Genomic DNA, 21,631 nt, shown 5'->3' with positions numbered 1-21,631 from the left:
TGACAGTAACATGTTAGTGGCTCTCTGATGGAAAAGTGACACTACCAAGAGGCAAAATGAGGCGGCCTCCCCAAGTGGCAGATTTTGAAGAGTGGCTGTGTGAGAACTGCAGACCCCTCTGACCCACTGCGTCCAGCTCTCTGGTGAATTCTGTACAACTCGCATTGAGATGAAGGGGAACTGTGATAAAGACCATTAGTTTGTTCTCGCGCACCCATTCGTGTCCCTGGGGCCTGGGAGGGAAACTTTCCAATGGACTGTGGCCCATGTGAATTAATGGGAAGAGGGCCATCTGGATTGTCTACCTCAGTCAGAAAAAGGGCTTGGCCAACACTTTCCCTGTTGGAGAGGAGAGCTGGTCTTGTGGTAGCAAGCATGACTTGTCCTCTTAACTAAACAGGGTCCGCCCTGGTTGCATATGAATGGGAGACTAGACGTGTGAGCACTGTAAGCTATTATTCCCCTCATGGGATGGAGCTGCTCGGGGAAGAGCAGAAGGTTTCAAGTTCCCTCCCTGGCTTCTCCAAGATAGGGCTGAGAGGGATTCCTGCCTGCAACCTTGGAGAAGCCACTGCCAGTCTGTGAAGACAATACTGAGCTAGATAGACCAATGGTCTGACTCGGTATATGGCAGCTTCCTATGTTCCTATGTAATCCAACTTGTGGGCAGGAAAGAGCAAAGGAGCCCTCAGAAGCTGGTTGCAGAGAGAGGCTTCCCTGGCTTTAGGAAAGACTGTTGGCCATCCTTGCAGAGTCTCATTCTCCAGTGCATGATGGCATCCTGTTCCAAGAAGATGCAAAAGTACATTTCCTCTCTTTCCCCCTTTCTCTTAGACTCGTGCAGTCCAGGTCCTTTACTTATTCCTCAAGTCTAATGACAAGCAAGCAGATTTCCCACACCTCTTACTTGCCCTGCTGCAACAGATCTCTGCACGGCTGGAGGAGAATCGGGGTGTGATGTGAGTAGTGCATTGAGGAATGGAGGGCAGAATTCCTCCTCCTTTCAGCCACACGTGCTCCCCTTGTAGGTGCCAACTGTGCCTGAGCCCTAGCAACAAGAAGGATCGGCTCTTGGGCTCTCCTTGTGGTCACAAGGTGGTTTTTTCTACACAGGACTTTTAGGAGCATCTGGGGAAAGTTATGATAACTGGCAGTATGAACAGACATATGGGGGGAACAAATAATGATACCTAGAGTTAAAGGTTAGTCTAGTCGTCCTAGTTAGTCCCCTAAGCCTAAGTGTGAGGGGAATAAATAGTTTCCCTTCGGCCTTGACACCCTACTCATGACAAAATGAGGGCACAGGATGCTTGCTGCTTTTGGGGCAAGGTAGAAATGTCTCCATGGGAGGATTCTTGATCTGGTGCACAAGTGTACATCTTTCTCCCTTAGGGATCACTGCAAGTGGCCGTCCTTCCCAGAAATCTTGGTTTTAGCAAGGTGCTGAAGAAAAGAGGCCTGTACCAGAATGCAGACAACACCTCTCTCCTCCAGCGCGTTCTCCACAGCGTGGATGGGATAACTTCTCAGGCCTTGGGTCTCAGTTAGCTCCCCAACTTGTTCTACTTTGTAATATGTAATTTAACAAAAAGAATTTAAAAACACACGTTTAAAAGGGGAAACAAGGCAGCACCTCTGCAGACATCCTCTCAGCTCCCCAAGAATATACTTGGCTGTTTTTGTCCCACCCACCCCAAACCTGAGGGAGCCCCCCAGGCCTCCATCTCCTCCACTCCTCACAGAGGAACATCTCCTAGAGATGCTATGATGAAAGCCCTCTGCCATCCAGCGGGTTGTGTTCTTAAGCCTTCACGCACCCTGCAGTCATTCTTTCACTGTGGTTCTGCTCCTGGTGGATCTAGAGTCTATCTCCAGGCAAGGATCCCAAGACAAAACCACTGAAGTCTTCTCCCCTGACACTCATGCACCTGGTACATGTCTTGGCCTTCTTGACAGCTCTGGGGCAATTACTTTAACAACAAGGGTCAGCTTTTGAATGGAGCAAGGGCAAAGGGGCCTGCAGTGCAAGCTCTGCTCTCTCACGGACTTGTTGTTCCCACACGGGACAGACAGAGATAAAGACCCTCCTACCAAGTGGGCACAACCTCAGCAGTGCCCTCTCTTTGTGAATCTCGTGTGCTCACTCCCATTGGCCTTGGCCTTGTCTTGGCTCACACACAGGAATGGGCAGCTGCAGAACATAAGGGAAAGTTCTGCCTGACTTCCTGCTGCTGCTGCTTAGGAGTAGAGGGTGAGAGAAAACTTGGCCTGCATCCCATTCTAGGAGAAAGAAGGTGAAGCACACACAGAAGGATTTTGGGATCTTGGGATCAGGGGCTGGGATGGGGGCCAAGTGGGAAGGCCCTGAGTGGGTCAAAGGGACGTCCGTTGCCTCTTTTCACTTGGTTAATCCCATGAAGGTTGTGTGCATGTGGATGGGAGTGGAATGTATGATATACATTAGGAACCTTCTGCAGAATCAAGCTTTTCCTATATAACCATCCTGAAGTGGGGGGATTGCCTACTTCTGTGCTCCCTGCCCTCTGTCATAGTACTTTTGTATGCATATGTTGGAGGGGAGAGGTTTAGTTCACTCCCGTTTTAGCAGAGCATGTGTGTGTGAGAAGAGTAAGCCCATTCAGGAGTATTGAGACGGACATTTCAGGTTCAAAAGCGAGTGAGATTGATTTGGGAAGTTACATACTTGGAGAGAAATGCCTGTGTCCCTGAGCTTTCTGTCTTCATGGTGCAGAGTAGAGAGGGGAAGAGTATCTGTCTCCCAATTGAAAACTGCTGGAGCAGAGGGAGAAACAACAAAAAAGGAAGATTTCAGATTCTTCCTCGCTATCTCTACTCCTCATGTCCCAAGTGGTCACTAGGAGAGAAGGTGCACACAGGCGATGCCACTGAATCTGCGTCTCCAACAGTACAGGGCAAAGGGCTGCTGCTGCTAGTACTGTTGTTGTTGTTGTTGCTGCTACTGCTACCTTAGACGGAGTCAGCCATTGGTCGTTCTAGCTCAGTATTGTCAGCGACACTCCAGGGCCTCAAGAAAGGGGCTGTCTCACAGTCCTGTCAACCTTTTAACGGTGGACACCAGAGGCTGAAGCTGGCCCATCACGCTTGCAAAGGATGTGCTCTGCCACAGAGCTAGAAAACCCTCCCGCAAAGGGCCCAGCCTCCCTTTCCTCCAGAACATGGGCTTCTTTGGGAACTGAACCCAGGCCAGCCCTCTCCATCCAAACAAAAAACCATACCTCTCGATCAAGACTAGGTTGAATAGACCTCTCTGATCCTCTACTGCTCAAATGATAAGGTTTTCCAACACTGGGGTTCCCCAAAAGGGATACTACAAGTAGTACCCCTAGAGTACTTCTGCCTCCCCATGCTGCAGATGCATGATTTATTCCCCATCTGACACATCCTCACTGACATGCTTTTAAGTAATTATGATTTTATGTTTATTAAAAACACAATTCATGTGTTCATGTGTGTGTGTGCGCACACACTTAAATGTTAGTTATGAGACAGGCTCTCCACTGTCTCTCCAATGGGACAAGTTTACTTATCCTTGTTTTACCAATTCAATAAAAGTTTACTTGTCCTGTTAATTTCAGTGAAAATACTCATGAGTAACTTAGTCTGGATGTAAGACAGTGAGTGGAGTAGACTCTCTCATGACTGTAATATTGACTTGTGTGCACAGACGCACTCACAATCTCTGTGTGGTAGCTGAGCTGTAGGTTTGCAACAGAAGGGGTACATTTGTTAGGCCAGAGGTTCCCAACCTTTTTAAACAGAAGGGGTCCTTTCAGTGGCACTCCAATAACTCTGAGTGTGTAGCTCTGATCTCTCCTGGTAATGCTGGCCTTGCCTTGCTTCTAGTGAGAGCCTGGAAACTCTGCACCTCCTCCTTAGGACTGTTGACATAGAGGAGGAGAGTCTGAGGGAATACCTGGACCACTTTGGCAGGCCAGAAGGCTTCAGCCACGGACTATCCATTTTGGTGAGGTAAGACGAAGAACACTGTGGTTTCCCAATGGGGAGAGATGAGCGGGACCTGGGCGTGCAAGAGCTTTTCTTGTGCTGCTGACACTTGTGCCTCTTCCCTCATTCATGAGCTCTGGTTTCACACTGCAGGATACTCATCGCTAAATGTTCATGGTCAACCCCAGCCTTAGTACATTATATTGGTGCTATTTTTGAAGTCAAACACTTGACGGGTTTGCCTGAAATAGCACTGGACATCTACCTTGAGGTGAGAGGGACTGAAGTTCTAGGCAATGTATTGACAGATAAAACTAAACAGACGTAAGTTTTGGGTGGTATAAAATATGTTAGATAGATAAATAAATAAATAAATAAATAAATAAAGGATCCCTATGACTGCTTTCTGGAGATGCTGACTATGAGGGTTAATGTAGAAATACTCCCTCTAGGGGTCAGTAAAAAAACATCCCCAGGAATTTCAGGCTCTGGAGAGAAGCTAGCGGGGGAGAGGGGTAGCCTGAAAGAAGCAAATGAGCCCACGGGATAACCATCTGTCTGACTTCTGTTGCCCACATGGTACCTCTGCACAACTAGTTGTGTGAATGAAGAGCTTGTCTGCATGGCCAGTCATTTTTTGTATCACAGCTACTGTGGTAACTCAAGATGCTGAAGCATAGCTGGCCTCCATTTAGGCAGGTACTTATTTAAGACATACTGAGGGAACAGAGAGTTGGATCTGGATCCAAGAGACTAGGCTGAAGTCTCCTGAGCCTAGTCTCCTTCAAGTCTCCTGAGCCACCTTTTAGGCAGAGTAAGGCCACGGCTTGAGGCAGCAAATTCTGGGTGCCACAAGATGCATGCTGTGTGACTATGAGGGAGGACACTTGTATGTATATATTTGTATATTTCAGCCCAAGGCCAGCACAAACACCAAAGGAAAAAGAAACAACAGGATTAAATACACAAAACAGATAAAATACATAAAACACAAAATACATAAAACATTAATACACTTGGATTTGCCACTTGGACTGCCTCTGTTGTAATAATGTGGCTCATATGGATATGTGTTGATAGTGAAGTAGCCACAACTTCTGAAGTCCTTGCTTTGGTTAGCTGGAAAGAGATTTGCAAGGTGTCTTGGGGCATACAGTATCTCCATTTTAAACCTCTATCAATTATATCCCTGCTAATAAATTCCTGCTAACTTGGCAAAGAGGCACCTTTTAACGTGGTGATTCTCTTTATTTAGCAGGGGGAGAGTAACTGGCCCTATCCACCCCCAACACAGTACCTCCAGGGACAGTTGCTGGTGTCTATCTTAGGTTTCTTTTTAGATTGTGAGCCCTTTGGGGAAAGGGATCCATCTTATTTTTATTTATTATCGCTCTGGGTAAACCGCCATAAGCCATTTTTAGAAGGGCGGTATAGGAATCCAATACATAAATTAATTAATAAATAAAAATTACTATAATATAAACGAATGTAACCGGCACGGTTTCTTCCCACAACTGTTCAGGGCTACAGTTTGGCGAGAGTGTTGGAAAGGTTAGCGATCTCTGTCCTGCCTCGCAGAACTAGTTTCCAGGCTTCCTGGGGGCAGAGGGAATACTGCTTCAACGATGTAGCTGTAGTGTGGTATAGCTATGCCCTATGGAACTTTGTATGGTGTACGAAACTGGAACCCTCTCTTTGCAAAGTGTGCAGTAGAGAAAAACAAATTGTACTTAATCTTCCTCTTTACCACCTAATCATTTGTGGTTGGGTTTTGTCTTCTTTGGGCTCTTCAGCTGTTCATAAATCAGCACATTGTGGAGGCCAACCTTGAGATGGTGGATTTCATCTTCAAATGTCTCGGCCATGACAATGCTCGGGTACGGAAGCTAAGCCTTCTGCTGAATTCAAAAGTGGTGAGTGATACCCAGAGAACTAGAGTAGGGGCCGGGGGGTAGACTGAGCAACCATGACCCTGGGGAGACGTAGGGAAATAGGTCCGGAGGATAGAGTAGTTCATTGAGGAACTACTACGTGGAGCTTTTGCACCAGCGTATTGATAGAAGTTGGCTGCTCTGCCCCTTCACGGATCTCAGCTGGGTCCTGATCCATGGCAAGTACCAGTAATTGCCTCTTCCTCCCAAGTGGGAATGTGGGAACATAGGCTTCAGGAAGCTTCACAGATGATTCATCACTGGTTGTGGGCTTCTAACCTGGCCTTGTTGCTGCTATTCCTGAGGTCCCAGGGGGTGGTGACTGGAGATCTGGTACTGGGGCAAGGCTCCAGTTGGGGGTCATTTGATCCCTTGACATCTCAACCCCAGTGGGCTGAGTGTCACCAAAGGAAGGCAGACTCCGGCTGTCCCTCAGGACCTGTTGACTCTTCGGGATCTCCAGTCTAAGGAGTTAACAGCAAGGTCCTGATCCATGTCCTCTCCAGAGCGGGACTTATCAGGGTCTGGGTATGGTTGAGTTCTAACACATCTGAAGAGGGAAAGCACACACAGGTTCACTTAGGTGGTGCTGCATTTTTCAACCCTGATGCACATTAATGATGCTTCTAGCATAATGCTTTAATGTAGCTGTGAAGCCTGTTGGTAGGAATGCTCTAGAAAGGAGGCAGTGGGAGATTGACACACTTGATACTGCAGTTTGCTCCAAGAGCTTGTTTGTCGGTCAGGAGCAATATTTCTTTTGGACCCGCTGTTTTGATAACCTCTGTGGCCATGTGTATCTGACTCCATCTGGCAAGAAGCTGTATGTTTGGTGGAAGGGGGTTGGTGGTGATTCCATTGAAACCCCCTAAGAATCTGCCTAGACCATTAATTCCTGATCTGCTGCATGTTTCTGCCCTGCCCCCACAGAGTTTCCCATGCTTCTTTCTTGAATACAGGAGCAGGTTGTGTCTGTTCATAAAGCAGTCTCTTCTTTCAAGCCAGAAGGATCCTTGGGTGCATTTATAAAGTCAAAAAAAGAAAGAGCTGCCATCTTTCCTCTAGATGGCTACAGTTTGTTTTAAAAACAGAACATAAAATTTGCCTCAGAAATTCATGGAAGCTCTAAAGTTTCACTATAGATGCACTTGCCAGAAACTGGCATATATGTTTCCTGAGGCTGAGAATGTGGCTGAAGATGAGCTAGTGTCATGAAGGCAGCTGCAGTCACTCCTCTGTTGGCCAGGGTTCCAGTCCACTGGCCTAAGGGACTCTCTGGAATATGCACTGTGTGGTATATCATGAGGAGGGGGACACAGTTCACTGACTTAAGCCAGGGGGCGGAGCCTAGGAACAGCACTGCAGCAGGCAGGGGCCTCCATCTTCAGTTGTTACTGCATGTTAAGCAAAAAAGGGCATAGTCCTCTAACCTGTCTCAATGAAGCATTTAGGAGAAGGCAGTCCTCTGTAAGACAGAACAATTCGTGAGGGCTGCTGTCTTTATGGCAGATGTGAATGTAGACCCTATACATTCTTCCGTCTGCATCATGGTAGCAGACAGCACCTGTTCTCTGTTTCCATGCAGAGTGAGGGCTGAGAAGGGAGCCTGAGAATTACAGCGCTTTCTAAAATGTGACCTGCCATTCCTGGCAGCAACAATCATAGACGAAACTAGGGAGAGGCAGCCAGGGCACGTGCCCTAGGTGCCACTGGGTGTCATGCCAGTGCCATGTTGCCCCCCTCCCCAATTCATGGATTGTTTTTAAAAAATTATTTACCTGTAGCCCCCTCGGGCAGCTTCCTAAAGGCTGTGGGAGGGAGGGGTCTGCAAAGGTCCCCCTCCCCTGCCGGCCTCTCAGATCACCACTGCAGCCCATCCTGGGCTGATTTTCAGGCCTGTTCGGGCCTAGAAAGATCAGTGCAACGGACATTTTCAAAGTCCCGCACATGCTCAAAAGACCGCTGAGAGGCCTGGCATGGCATAGGACCTCAAAGGGACTATTTGAGCACGTGCGGCAGCCATTTTTTAAAAATAAAAAAGGCTGCCGAAAATTAAAAAAAATGGCTGCCACACATGCTCAAAAGGCCTCTGCAAGACCCAAGTCTAGATTTTTCCCTGATCTAGGGAGTCAGAAGAATGCAAAGTTGTTGACATTTAAAAAACAGATATAAATGGCACAAAAAAGTAAGTGTACAAAACATCCTTTAAAAAGACAATGTCGGTTTAATACCTTGTAAACTGGCAAAACTGAAGGGTCCGGGGGGGAGAGGCAAGGAATAAAATGGAAATATTCACTCGCATGCTGTTTAATTCTCTATACAGAGCTCTATCTGCATATTTGTCAAGCAATCTGATTATAAGGTTTGTGAGATTTCAAACTTGGAAAGTGTCTGCCTTTAACTTGTGTGGTGCTTAAAAAACAACAACACCTGTTGTAAGAATTCACACCCAGAAATGCCATCCCTGTGTTGTGCAGTCTTACCATACATGCTTTCAGCTGATTAAAGGAGAGCAATGTCTCAGCTGTGCTAAAGACCCCTGTGGAAGGGGCCAAAGATAACAAGGATCCAGTCTGCTGCAGACATCAGTTTCTTCTTAAAGGTTATTTAGAATTAATTATAGTTCTTCATTGCACTTGATAGACTCCAGCACGTGTAGGACAAGGGTTGTGGAATTACATAGGAACTGATGTAAAAACTCAAAGCAAGCATGACTCGTTTACTGCAGTGCTTTGAAATAATCATGCCTTCCACCTCAAATTTAACAAAACCTTATAGAATAATTTGTTTTTGTTTTACTGGCAGACACTTTCTGCTTTGAAATGCCTTATGAAAAGAAGAAAATCAGCAAATAAAAAGGCAATAATGAGAGGCTTTGCCTACTACATTTCTACATGTTGCTTAGGTTTAAAAAGTACAGCAGCATAATGTACAGGCTCCCTTTGGAATGTATGTTATAAGAACACTTGATCAAGCACTCTGTTTCTACCATCTCTTAACAATAGTTAAAGGCTTTTCTTAGACAAAACTAAGACACTCAAAGCCACAGATGGTAGTTACTACTTATATAGTCCATCTTACCGAGTATATATGAGTGCATAGCAAAGAATTTGATCTAAGAATGCCATGTATAAGCACTACAGTTCTGTACATAATTATTAAAATGGGGGGAAATGTAGGGCTGCTAACTAGATTTTTAAGTTGATCAATCATTGGGTGGATGGGGCTCATTCCTGGGTCCGCTTAACCAATCAGACAGACACAAGGATTGGGAATTATTAATTGAGGCTTTATTGCTCTGCAGTCAGCAATAGGTAATCAGTAGGCTCATGCTCTCAAACCAATTACAGTTTGGTTACAGGTGCACCTTACATTTATACAAACAATCTAGATGGTGCTAACATGCTAGACACAGTATACGCGGCAATAAAATGGTGGTCTAAGTATCTAGTACGCATGCGAATGATTCATTGTTCATCTGGTGATTACTCCTTATTTGGTTAGATCCTGTTTTCTAGCAATGTGAAGCTTAGCTGTGTACAATTTAGCTGGAGAGAGATAATGACGTTAATCATGAGAGGCAGTGATGTCCCTGATTTTGGGCCAGGTTACTTTAAGTTAGAATAAGGTCTTCTGGCCAAAAATGGAGTTTCTTTGGTTTTCTAAACACATCAATTCCCCCCTGAAACTGGATTATCCTGAATCTTCAGGATGTCTTAATCAAGGCTTGTAAAGGTACAGCTGGATATTTGGGTCTTACATTATGCCAAGGTTTAAAGGTTCTCATAAACATTTGGATTAAAGCTGGAATGCATTATAAGCAGCAACATGTGACAATAAAAAGAAAATACATGCTAGAACTAGAATTATCTTCATTGCCTTGGAAATATAGTTCTGTGTTTTGTGTGGCTAAAGGATTCGTGACATGTGGTTTTGGGATGCCTAAGCATACAGGTGAAACTCAGAAAATTAGAATATCGTGCAAAAGTCCATTAATTTCAGTAATGCAAATTAAAAGGTGAAACTGATATATGAGACAGACGCATTACATGCAAAGCGAGATAAGTCAAGTCTTAATTTGTTATAATTGTGATGATCATGGCTTACAGCTCATGAAAACCCCAAATCCACAATCCCAGAAAATTAGAATATTACAATGAACCAATAAGACAAGGATTGTAGAACAGAACCATATCGGACCTCTGAAAAGTATACAGTGTACTGTGCTTGATTGGCCAGCAAACTCGCCTGACCTGACCCCATAGAGAATCTATGGGGCATTGCCAAGAGAAGGATGAGAGACATGAGACCAAACAATGCAGAAGAGCTGAAGGCCACTAATGAAGCATCCTGGTCTTCCATAATACCTCATCAGTGCCACAGGCTGATAGCATCCATGCCACGCCCCATGGAGGCAGTAATTTCTGCAAAAGGGGCCCAAACCAAGTACTGAATACATATGCATGCTTATACTTTTCAGAGGTCTGATATTGTTCCATTCTACAATCCTTGTCTTCTTGGCTCCATGTAATATTCTAATTTTCTGGGATTGTGGATTTGGGGTTTTCATGAGCTGTACGCCATGATCATCACAATTATAACAAATTAAGGCTTGATTTATCTCGCTTTGCATGTAATGTGTCTGTCTCATATATCAGTTTCACCTTTTAATTTGCATTACTGAAATTAATGAACTTTTGCACGATATTCTAATTTTCCAAGTTTCACCTGTAGATTTTACAGAAATGGTAGGTGCTAAATGGGCTGAACACATGGCAATAAAACTAGATACATTGCATAAAACATCCTAGAGCTACAAGCATAATTAGACTAATTCCATAAATTAACACACATATCCTTAACCACCCCTATCCGGCCCGATTTGATACAGATAAAAAGTTTTACACATAGCAGCAAGGTGTACATATAAAGATCATGCAACTTATAGCAAGCAACATTGTCTTAACCCAACTCCATCCCAAACAAAGTATTGATAACAGCCTTGCATTGTGGAACCAGGTGCTTCTGGCGATTAATGGATTATCAGCTCGTGGAAAGCAATGGTAATGAGAAGTCATGTACAGTCACATTAGTTAAAATATATCCCAAGATACAGGTGTCTTAGAAAATTAGCAGGTAAAGCTTGGGCTAGCTTAATGTTTTTAGAGCGCAAAAAGGAACCAGTAAGTTGGGGAAAGGTGCAGACTTGCAGGTAGATGTCCTGGGAGAAACAGTGAGATGACTGGCACAAGATGTCAGGGAAGCATCCAAGGAAATGACCAGAAAGCAAGCATGTGAAGTTCGTGTCCCTACAGCACAGGGGATAGCAGGGTTTCCAACATACTCATAGTTCATTGTCACTACAAGAAAGTGGTGTAAATCATCAACTCCCACCCTCCTTAGTGTCCTCTAGAGTCTCCCATGGCCAAAAGGAAGCCATGGAGAGCCCTACAATTCCAAAACTAAGAGTCCTTGGTTTAAAAAAAAGCAGCCATTTTTTGTCCTTCAATTGGTTCTACTTTCCAAATGCTCTTGTCCAGCGTTGTAGGATATTGGCTATCCTGGATGTTCTCTGATCAGTGTTGTTTTGGCCTGTTTGACTAGTGTCCATAGACAAGCTTGAATGTTCATGTGTTTGGGAGCCTTGACTCTCCCCCTTGTGGGCAATTTGAAATAGGGTCGTCTTTGGCAGAATTTGAAATAGGGTCGTCTTTGGCAGAATTTGAAATAGGGTCGTCTTTGGCAGAATTTGAAATAGGGTCGTCTTTGGCAGAATTTGAAATAGGGTCGTCTTTGGCAGAATTTGAAATAGGGTCGTCTTTGGCAGGGTATCTTACCCGGGTAGGATGGTTCCAGGGCTTTACAGGAGCAACCAAAGGCTTGTGGAGATGCTGTTGCACATATGACTCCAGAGAAAAGTAAACAAATTGGCTTGCCTGGTTGCTGTCAGGCATTTGTTGTCTATTCCTCTGCTACATCACTCAAGAGCAAGAAGATGGACTTTGCATTAGGCCCTCTTCCTTGGACACAGGACAGGGCAGCAGATGGACGTTCTGTCACCATTGGGTTGGACTGGAAACACAGATAGGGACTCCCCTCAGGTAGCTGCTGCTGCTGATGGTTAGTGCTCCTGGGTCAGGGTTGGATCCAGGTACTCCTTCAATCTGGGGAGGACCAATCCTTCTCGGAAAGACAATTCAAGGCACTGTTGGTTGCAAACCTGTTTACCTGAGAAAAAGACAGGCAAGTGAGTTACCAATTCCCTCCCCCCATGTAGGGACAGCGTCCTGAGACTAAGTCCCTGGGTGCCAACCATAAGCACAAAAGGAAAAGTCAAGTTTTCAAGGCAAATAATACAATGGATGGATAAGACCTGAGGCTATTTTCAATTTGGTCTTTTGGCATTTTTTCCAATTTATGTTTTAAGTCATAGACCATGTCAAGGAAATCAGTAAGCATAACATATAAAGGCTTATGACATTCAGTAGTGGCAGAAATAACACAATCAACTTATGCCTAACACATTTAGCCAGCCATAAGCAGCACTTCCCTTTTGTGGGGGTATGGGATGACTCACAAAGAAGGAAAATTTCAGCACCCCCAGGTGGCCAGCTGGGACTGCTGAAAGTTCCCCCTGTTGCTCAGGCCACGACCAATTTTAAATTCAATTAATAACTGCAAATTTTGGAATTCAATGTCAGATCAAGTTTGTTCTGGAACAGTTTACAGAAAAAGACATGTCACTAGAATACATTCACAAATACAACAGAAACTTCATCTTCTGAGGGATGAGTTATAAGATTGATGGGGGTTTCGGCTTTTCCCCAGATCATTGCAGTTTAACAAAATGAGGATTCCTGCACAGAACCGGAGCATTGGGCTCCCGCTCAGAAACACACACACAAACACACACACACACACGGGCTTGTCTTGTGTATTTCACAGAACAAGGGACTAAACAGGGAATTTCACATGGGTCACATAGGATTTTATAACATTTTAAATATGTTTAGGTCAAACAATCATTTAGCCATAAAACTCAGTTAAGAAAGTAGCTCAAACAAAACAAACTTATCAGTCATCCACAAAACCATCTGTAATTCCATATTACCTTTCCACATCACAGCTTACATTTTTCAACTTACAGGTGCTTTTCAACTTTTTAACAACTTCCAACTAAAACCCTTAAGACATTCCTTCCCCTCTGTCCACATCTCCTTCCAGTCTTTTCTCTACAATTCCTTGCACAGAACTACATCACATGCATTCCTTCAAACTCCATTTTTTTTCCTCTTTTCCAACTGCAAGCAGTTGAAGGAAGGAAGAAGAAGGAAAAGAAAAGAAAAGCAGCCTTTTGTTCAGAGAAACTTTTTGCAGCAAGAACAGTGTTCTCTCTGGGCTTGGGACAGAGCAGCAGCAGGAAATTAGACTGTTTGCAACACAAGGGGTGGAGGAGGCTGATGCACCTTCCCCTTTTTCTCAGCTGAAGCAGCTGTTTGAGCTTGGAAATAGAACACAGACAGCATGATTTTAGCAAAAGGCAATAATCCTCTTTAATACTTTCCTCAGACCCCTCCCTCTCTTCACAGACTAAGAGAGTCCCCTTGTTCTCCATAGCATGCTGGAAAGGAAAAGCTGCTTGGAGCATGATGGTAATACAGATGGTGGGGGTTTCTTTGGTGGGCCTGCACATATTGGTGTTCTTAACATTTCCCGCTATGTATATAAAATAAAAGCAGTTGCAAAAGGGTGTTATTTTCAGGGCCTGAAGGCCTCTGACTCGAGTTCATAATATGGCCATGATTCTGTACAGAAGTGCTTTACTCTAAAGGTGAGTAGGAATTCCTAGAGGATTTCCCACTTGTTCTAATCTGTTCCCCGTTTCTCCCTGGCCTTCTGGCCAAAAATGGAGTTTCTTTGGTTTTCCAAACACATCAATTGGCATTTTAACTAATGCATCGCTAAACTGATTTTAAATAAAGTTACAATTCTCCATAATGCCAACTTAGGTACTAGCATAAGGAGTCCCCTTTATAGCACTTACATTTATATACTGCTCTATAGCTGGAAGCTCTCTAAGCGGTTTACAATGATTTAGCATATTGCCCCCAACATTCTGGGTACTCATTTTACCGACCTCAGAAGGATGGAAGGCTGAGTCAACCTTGAGCCCCTGGTCAGGATTGAACTTGCAACCTTCTGGTTACAGGGCGGCAGTTTTACCACTGCGCCACCAGGAGCCCCTAGAAGGTCTTTACTCACAAACCCACTCATAAAAATTTGCCATCATTAGTTAAAATTAGCTCTCATAATTAATCTACTTAAACCAATTGAAGCCCTAACAATACTTGGAGGATGGGTGATTATCACAATCACAAGGATTCAGATTAAAGAATTAATAATTCTTTACAATATTGTTGTAAAGTTAAGAATTTTTTTATTACCTCATCAGTTTATTCCAGACATTCATTGAAAAGACAGGTTTTCTCAAAGATGCGTGTCAGATGTTGGGATGGGGTGTGTGTGTGTGTGTGCGCGCGCGCAATTTCAGTGCTTGCCCTAGGTGCCATTTTCCCTAGTTATGCCCCTGGTCATATCTGTCTCCAGGCCCCTGGAAGGTCTTACATCAGTTCCTGCCATTTGGCTTTTATGGAAATATTCCACTAGGTGGCAGTGAGTAGTAACACATAGGAACATTTTGAGAACTGGATTTGAAATATGACACTTCAGTTCAACAGAGGATTTATTTTAAATGGGTCTTCCTATGAATACACATTATAATTGAGGTAGAATATAACTGATTTATTCTTTCAATAGTTTTAATTTAGGATGACCAGTTGCCAAGGAAAATAGGACTTCTGTACCTTTAACAGTTGTGTTGATTCTAATAGCGACAGCTGCCTTATACTGAGCCAGACCATTGGTCTATCTTGTTCAGTACTGACTGGCAGTGGTTATCCAGGGATTTAGGCAGGCGTCTCTCCCACGCAGTAGTGGCTCACTCAGCTTAACGGGTGTGTGTGTATGTGTGTGTGCAAATGAGGCACAGCTGCCTCTGGTTCCCAACAACTCTGCCTCCCTCCCATCCTAGAATTAATAACAGGTGCACTGCTTGCAGGCTGGCCATTCATCAGGTAGAGCTGTGCAGGCTGGTCAGTGATTAACCAGCCCATGCAGTTCTACCTGACGAATGGCCAGCCTGCAGAAAGAGCAGCTCGGAGATAGAGGGGCTGGGAACCAAAGGCAACTGTGCCTCATTTGCCCCTCATTAACTGTGCCCCAGCTTATTAAAGTGAAGCCCTACTGCTCCCAAGCCTGCCTAGCTTTTCTCACCTCTGCATGACAATCTGCACCTGCCAAAATTCTCTCTTCTGAACAGTTTTTAAAGATAGGATACATTTTTTTCTTTACACCACCACCTCCTCCTCCTCATATTATTAATAGTAATAATAAACACCTTTGTCGGCTGCCCCATAACAAATTGTTCTCTGGACAGCTCACAACAACTCCTAATGCTGTTTTAAGTTGATGTGTATATTTTTACTTTTTAAAATGACTGTGCATAGTGAACCAACCTGCACCTAAGCACACAGTATAAGGCAGGGGTTCCAAACCTGTGGGACTCCAGATGTTGCTGAACAACCACAATAAACTGTAGCTGGGGATGATGGGAGTTGTGGTTCAGCTGGAGTACCACAGGTTGGGAACCCCTGGTTTAAGATAAAGAATATAGGATCAAAGGTATGGGCTTTATAGATCAAAGCCAGCACTTTGAGTTGTTCTTAAAAGACAATAAAGAATCAGTGCGCGTGCTGGATAAACAGTGTACCGGACAGGTAGGGTCACCATATTCAAGCTTCCCAAATCTGCGTGGCCTAGTTTCCATATTATGCAAATCATGTGGCAACGAATTTGCATTTTATTTATTTATTTTTGACAGATTTGTATGCTTTCCCCTCCTCCTCGGCCCTCCCATGTGATCGGATCCAGAGTAAAATCCAGGCAATCCGGGCAGCACATTTGAAATCTGTGTAAATCTGGGTGGAATTTAGTAGCGGGGTGGAGGTGCCAAAATCTGGGGGCTACCCTAAATTGCAGGGGACATGGCAATCCTACAGACAGGAGACCCAACCTCTTTGAAAGGCAGGACTCTGATGTTCTGTGCCAGCTGGAAGCTTTCAAGCAATAATCAAGACCAGCCTAAAGAGAAAAACACTTAACATTAATCTAGTCTCAGTGTTAGGAGGACTGAATGAGGTCTTTAAAAGGCTGCATGGTCTTTAAAAGGATGTAACTTTCTGATTACATACTTGTCATTAGTGACTTGAATTTGACTCTTTATATAGCTCCCTCTTGTGGCAGATTGATGAACTGCAACAGAGGTGCCTGAAGGCGATCTCTGAGCTCTCAAGCCCTGAACAGGCCACGCCCATCTGGGTTAACTATTGGATCCTTTCTGAGTGGGAAGGTTATAAGGCTTCCTGTTTGGGCTGAGATCTCCCCTGGTTTTCAAGGTCTTTGTGATGCTGCTAGGTAGTTTTCTGTAGTTCCTGGTTATCTGATGGCTTTGGCTCACTGATCTTGGTTTATCTTGCTGCATGGTTTTAATCTCTGGCTTTAGATTTAGCTCTTAACTTGCTTTCCAATTCTGGTTTGTGTTTAGACTGCTTGGCCTGACAGGATCTGCAGCACTGTTCAGTGCTCTGGTAGTTCTTTATCTGTATTTGTATCAAAGAAAACTGTCACTGTTTTAAATGAAATTAATAGAGGTACAAATATTTATAATCTTTAACCATCATATATCCAACAAACTACTATACTGATTTATATACGCGTGTGTGTAATGCAGAAGCCATTAATTTTCAAAACGTTGACTCTGTTTCCTGCCTTATGGCACTTACAGCACTAGCGCTTACATTTATATACCGCTCTACAGCTGGAAGCTCTCTAAGCGGTTTACAATGATTTAGCATATTGCCCCCAACTTTCTGGGTACTCATTTTACCGACCTCGGAAGGATGGAAGGCTGAGTCAACCTTGAGCCCCTGGTCAGGATCGAACTTGTAACCTTCTGGTTACAGGGCAGCAGTTTTACCACTGTGCCACCAGGGGCTCTTTTATGGCATGAAAACTAAATTCAGTTAGTTTTGTTATGTCCTAAATCATGGGAAACTGTTCGTTGATACTAGGATCTATAGATCTGCACCAACATGAAGCTGCAATTATCTTGGCTGTTAACAGACTCCATGCTTTAATACAATATTCCTGCTGTTCCCAGACCATTCTCCAGTTTAACAGTCACCTCCAGTGACTGTTGCTGCTGGTGCCTATCTTATGTTTCGTTTTAGATTGTGAGCCCTTTGGGGACAGGGATCCATCTTATTTATTTATTTCTGTGTGTAAACTGCCCTGAGCCATTTTTGGAAGGGTGGTATAGAAATCAATCCAATCAATCAATCAATTAAAAAGATAGAAGGCTATTAAAGGGATTTTATAGAATACAGTAATTCACAACCAACTTGATCCTCAAAATATACCTGTCCGGGCACCTGATACATATGTAATCTGTTTCCCCTAGATTGATTACAATGTCAGCATTACTTGTTCATTTTTTGTATATTTTATTTGCTTTGTCAAAGTAAGGTACAAGGTGTTATGAAACAGCCTGTCTGGGGGCTACAAGCTGTACCCCTTTATATGATTTGGAAGTGCAGGCTTGCATTCTCCATCTTGGCTACCTGGACTTGCAGGACTGCAAGTCCTCCACATGTCCATATTTGGCAAATTCTGTTTAGCACAAGCAGCATGCAGCAACTTTACCCCAGCTCAAGTATGACCTGCCACTGAAAGGCACCCACATGCCCCTCTATGTTGTGATCCAGAGAAGGATGCTGGCTGGACAATTGCGAGTTGAGAAGGACTATTTCTCAAGAGAATAGTGAAACTCCTCTTTCCATTAGCACAAAGGATAAGTCTTGCTAATCACCTCAAAAGGACCTCAGATAAGGCTGTATCACTCCTACCTCACTATCACAGAGTCTGAAGTGGACCAGAGAAGAGGCTCATTAGTGTGAAAAGCATTCCGATCTTCCCACCTGGAAGGACTTGCACACACCCAGGATTGCACACACCCAGGATTGAATCATACAGCATGTATTCCTTTGTTAAACACAGATATCATCCTCTGGAGCCAGGAGGTGTGACCCATTCGGCCTGAAGGTGTGCTTTTGCCTATATCAATCCCAAGCCCCAATCAATGGTGTGCTCCTTCTTCAGACCCACCGTCTGTGTGTGCTTTGGCTCTGGCAACTCCATCTACCATGGCCATTGCTCCAGCTTCACTTCCAGCTCCCAGTTTGGACCTGTCTCTTGATCCAAATTGGGTTGCCAATGTTGTGTTGGCTCAATTCAGAACAGGGACTCTGAGGGGACCTGCTTAGAAGCCTAAAATCAGTCCATCTTCCTCATTTGGAGGAAGGCAGGGCCGCAGTCTTTCACCATCTTCTCTCTGAATCCGACAGACTCTGTCCCTCCCTTGGTCGGCTTGGTCAGTGTCACTCACTCACTGGTGAGTGCTTTGGTTTCAGTTGTTCAGTGTGGCATGCCGGTCCCGTCCCTTCCTCCCAGCGAGCCTGCCCCTGCCCCAGCCAGAGAGCAGCTCAGCAGCAGTAGCCAGCCACTCATATCGTTTCGTTTGGGAGGAGGGAGAGGTCTCACTGCTGTCCCACTCTGCCACCACTCAGTGGCAGCTTTAAAAGTTACTTTTTTTCAAGTGGTAAAAAAGTGGGATAAATTGTGTCCCAAATGGGACAAGCACTTTCCCCCAGGGGTGTATCTAGGGGCAGGGCAGGCAGGGCACGTGCCCTGGGCGCCACTTGAAGGGGGGCGCCATTTTGTAAAATTAATTTTTAAAAAATGGCTGCCAAAAACAAAATGGCCACCGTGCATGCTCAAATGGCCTCTGTGAGGCCCTAGGTCATGCCAGGCCTTGCAGAGGCCATTTGAGCATGCGCGGTGGCCATTTTGTTTTCAGCGGCCATTTTTTAAAAAAATGTTTTTAAAAATGGCCACTGCACATGCTCAAATGGTCCCCGCGAGGCCCTAGAGGCCAGTAGGGGGAGGAGGAACCATTGCAACCCCCCAGCCTTTAGGAAGCCCCTCGAAGGGGCTACAGGTAAAATAATAATAATATATAATATAAGTCACTGTACACATATTCAGATTGGCACTATGTACAGAGAATCAGGGCTTGTGAATAATGAGCTGATGCTTATGAGCTAGGATTGTATTCATTTGCTCTTACTTTGCTTCTTGTGATAAGTGAGTTAAATGTGATGTCTTGCTAATATGGCTAATAATGGTGAGTTTGTCTTTGAATCAGTGTGAAATCCTTAATATTAAGGCTCATTGGGAGTTTCTTGCTCTCTTTCTCTCATTTTAACTGTCTTTCTGAAAGACTAGAATATATTCCAAGCAGTGACACAGTTTACTCTGCATATCCTTTAATTATTTTCAGAGTATCTGGGAAAAGTCAAATTCTCCATTTATTTTTAAAACTTATGTAATGGTGATGCTACAATACATAGTAGAGAATTAGACAGGCACTTCTGTTTAGTTTTCCAAGTACACCTCCACATAGTATTTGGGTATTTCATGAGCCCCAGCATACTGAAATTTGTCATTTTCCAGCATTTTTTGGTCTGGCTAAGTCCACTGCTAAAATAGTTTTTGAAAGATTTAAAGATTAACGAGCTTGAGTAGTATTTTTCAGCTGATATTATGGTAAAGTTATCTGAAAGATGGGTGTCAGATGCTTGGACAGGGGGTGCAATTTCAGTGTTTGCCCAAGGCGCTATTTTCCCTAGATACGCCTCTGCTTTCCCCCCATAATGCGGGACCGTTGGCAGCCCTAGATCCAAACTATGCACTACGCTTGGCTGCCTTAGAGAACTGACCTCCCCTGGATTTTTCCTGGAACCAGCCACTTTCCTGGTTCCCTGGCTTGTGAGCATGCTTGCCTCCCCTCTACCCTGTCGTCCTGCTTTGCCCCTAGGAAGGAAGACCCCAGTGTTCCCCATTCTGCAAGGGTGACAGACACACCAACGGAATTGGAAGAAGGTATACTAATAATCTCTCCTTCTCACTCTCTCATTCCTCCTAAATCTAAACTCTGCACTCCAGGTCCTCTCTCTCTGGCAAGCCTTACACTGATTTAATCACAATTTGGACCTTTAAGCTAAAAACACCTCTTTGTGAGTCTCTGATTACATTGTTAGTTCAAGTTTTATTGCCTTTTATCAATTGCCTAATTATTTTTCATTTCCTATACTCCAATAATCCTTGAATAAATCTGTAGCATATTCCTACCTCAGGCCTTTATTTCCAGACCAAATCTTTGCCCAATTTGTTACTGTAATGGACTGTTCAGTCTCGCTAATTCCCCGCACAAGCCCAAATGTAGTCTCAGGATGTTCTGCCAGTATTCCAGAACAAAGTCCTTGAACAAAGCACCTTGTGTTAACGTTTAACCAAAAGTGAACACAAAGGAAGGCCTCCTTTACAGGCATTTTAAAAATAGGCATTCTCAGTTATACATGAAGCAGTTGTGCTGTCTTATTTTAACTTAAAACTGTTTCTAGCATTACCCTCCTGTTCAAGTAAAACACAAGCTCTGTTTTACTTAAGTTACTTTGTTGGTTATTGCTATATAAGCTCTCAGCTGAAACTATTGAGTCCATTGGATGTTCTCATTACCCACCTTTTTGTTTCTATTACTGCTAGAAAATTTCTCTCTGTGATATTGTTACATCTTGTTAGCCCATACCCAGTCCATTTATTAGCGGTACCTCTTAAGCAGAAATTATGATTAATTATACGGCATGTCAATAAGATATTTTTTTAATGATCCCAAGGGCAAACTAGATACTAGGTAAGATTTCAGATTTGAGAGGGACAATTTTTGGCAGATCATCTGTCTGTGGATAGGATTAACTACTATTCCTCCACTCAAAATTGTTTAGCTTCCCAAAGCTGCTTCTCATAACAGATTCCTGCATTTCTTTGTGTAATTTGTTTGCCCACAAACTACTAAAGCTGATGCGATAAAGGGATTTTATTTATTTGACCATTGTTATTTCTTCCTCTCTAGCACCAAATGTAAGTGAGTTCAGATTACCTCTGCTTGCATCACTTGGGAAAGGCAGCCATATACAGCTGTGCATCAGTGACATAACCACTATTGAATAAGGGGGACTAATGTCTCCAGGCCACTGGCAATGTCTGGGACCCACCCCTTTGCCATTGCAGTCCGGCACCCAGCTGGTGAATGAAGAGCTTGCTGGCTGCAAGTGAGAGATGAGCGGTGCTGCCAAGGCCAATTCATCAACATCAGAAGCACATTGACACAGGGGACGTGACTGGCATTGGAAACTTAAGTGTCACTGGTCAGTCTCTCCAGCCACCGAGGCAAGTGTTTTGTTTGGTTGGGTACTCACTGGCTGGGAGATACCATCCAGTGACACTTCAATGCCTAATACTGCCTATTTTGGGAATTCTCTCTGGTAGGAGAAACCCTTTTTCATTATAGCAAAGTGCACAGAGGCACAACACAGCGGAATTTCGTTAGGCATGCGTGTATGCTGAGAGTAAAGTAACTTCGAGTCAGTTCATTGTTTCATATCAATATAAATGGTATTTATTAGAGAACTCCATTC

General features: G+C 44.0%; 1 protein-coding gene across 4 annotated transcripts in view; it reads left to right on the top strand.

Moving 5' to 3' along the window:
• LOC128321989 (uncharacterized) overlaps nt 1-21,388 on the top strand; it is an 81,689-nt gene extending 60,301 nt beyond the window's left edge. For 2 of the 4 annotated variants that reach the window (XM_053242640.1, XM_053242642.1), the window contains 3 exons: nt 835-959; nt 3,886-4,011; nt 19,972-21,042. In XM_053242640.1, the coding sequence (XP_053098615.1) occupies nt 835-959; nt 3,886-4,011; nt 19,972-20,134 (414 nt within the window). In that variant the 3' untranslated portion in view covers nt 20,135-21,042. Of the gene's footprint in view, nt 1-834; nt 960-3,885; nt 4,012-5,780; nt 5,901-19,971; nt 21,043-21,066 lie in introns of those variants that run through there. The other 2 variants (XR_008305457.1, XM_053242641.1) reach the window with 2 other exon arrangements.
• The last annotated feature ends 243 nt before the right edge of the window (nt 21,389-21,631 follow it).

The sequence above is a fragment of the Hemicordylus capensis genome, chromosome 4 (genome assembly GCF_027244095.1).
Source record: "Hemicordylus capensis ecotype Gifberg chromosome 4, rHemCap1.1.pri, whole genome shotgun sequence".
NCBI classification, from domain to species: domain Eukaryota; kingdom Metazoa; phylum Chordata; class Lepidosauria; order Squamata; family Cordylidae; genus Hemicordylus; species Hemicordylus capensis.
This window is presented reverse-complemented; position numbering and strand designations above follow the sequence as displayed.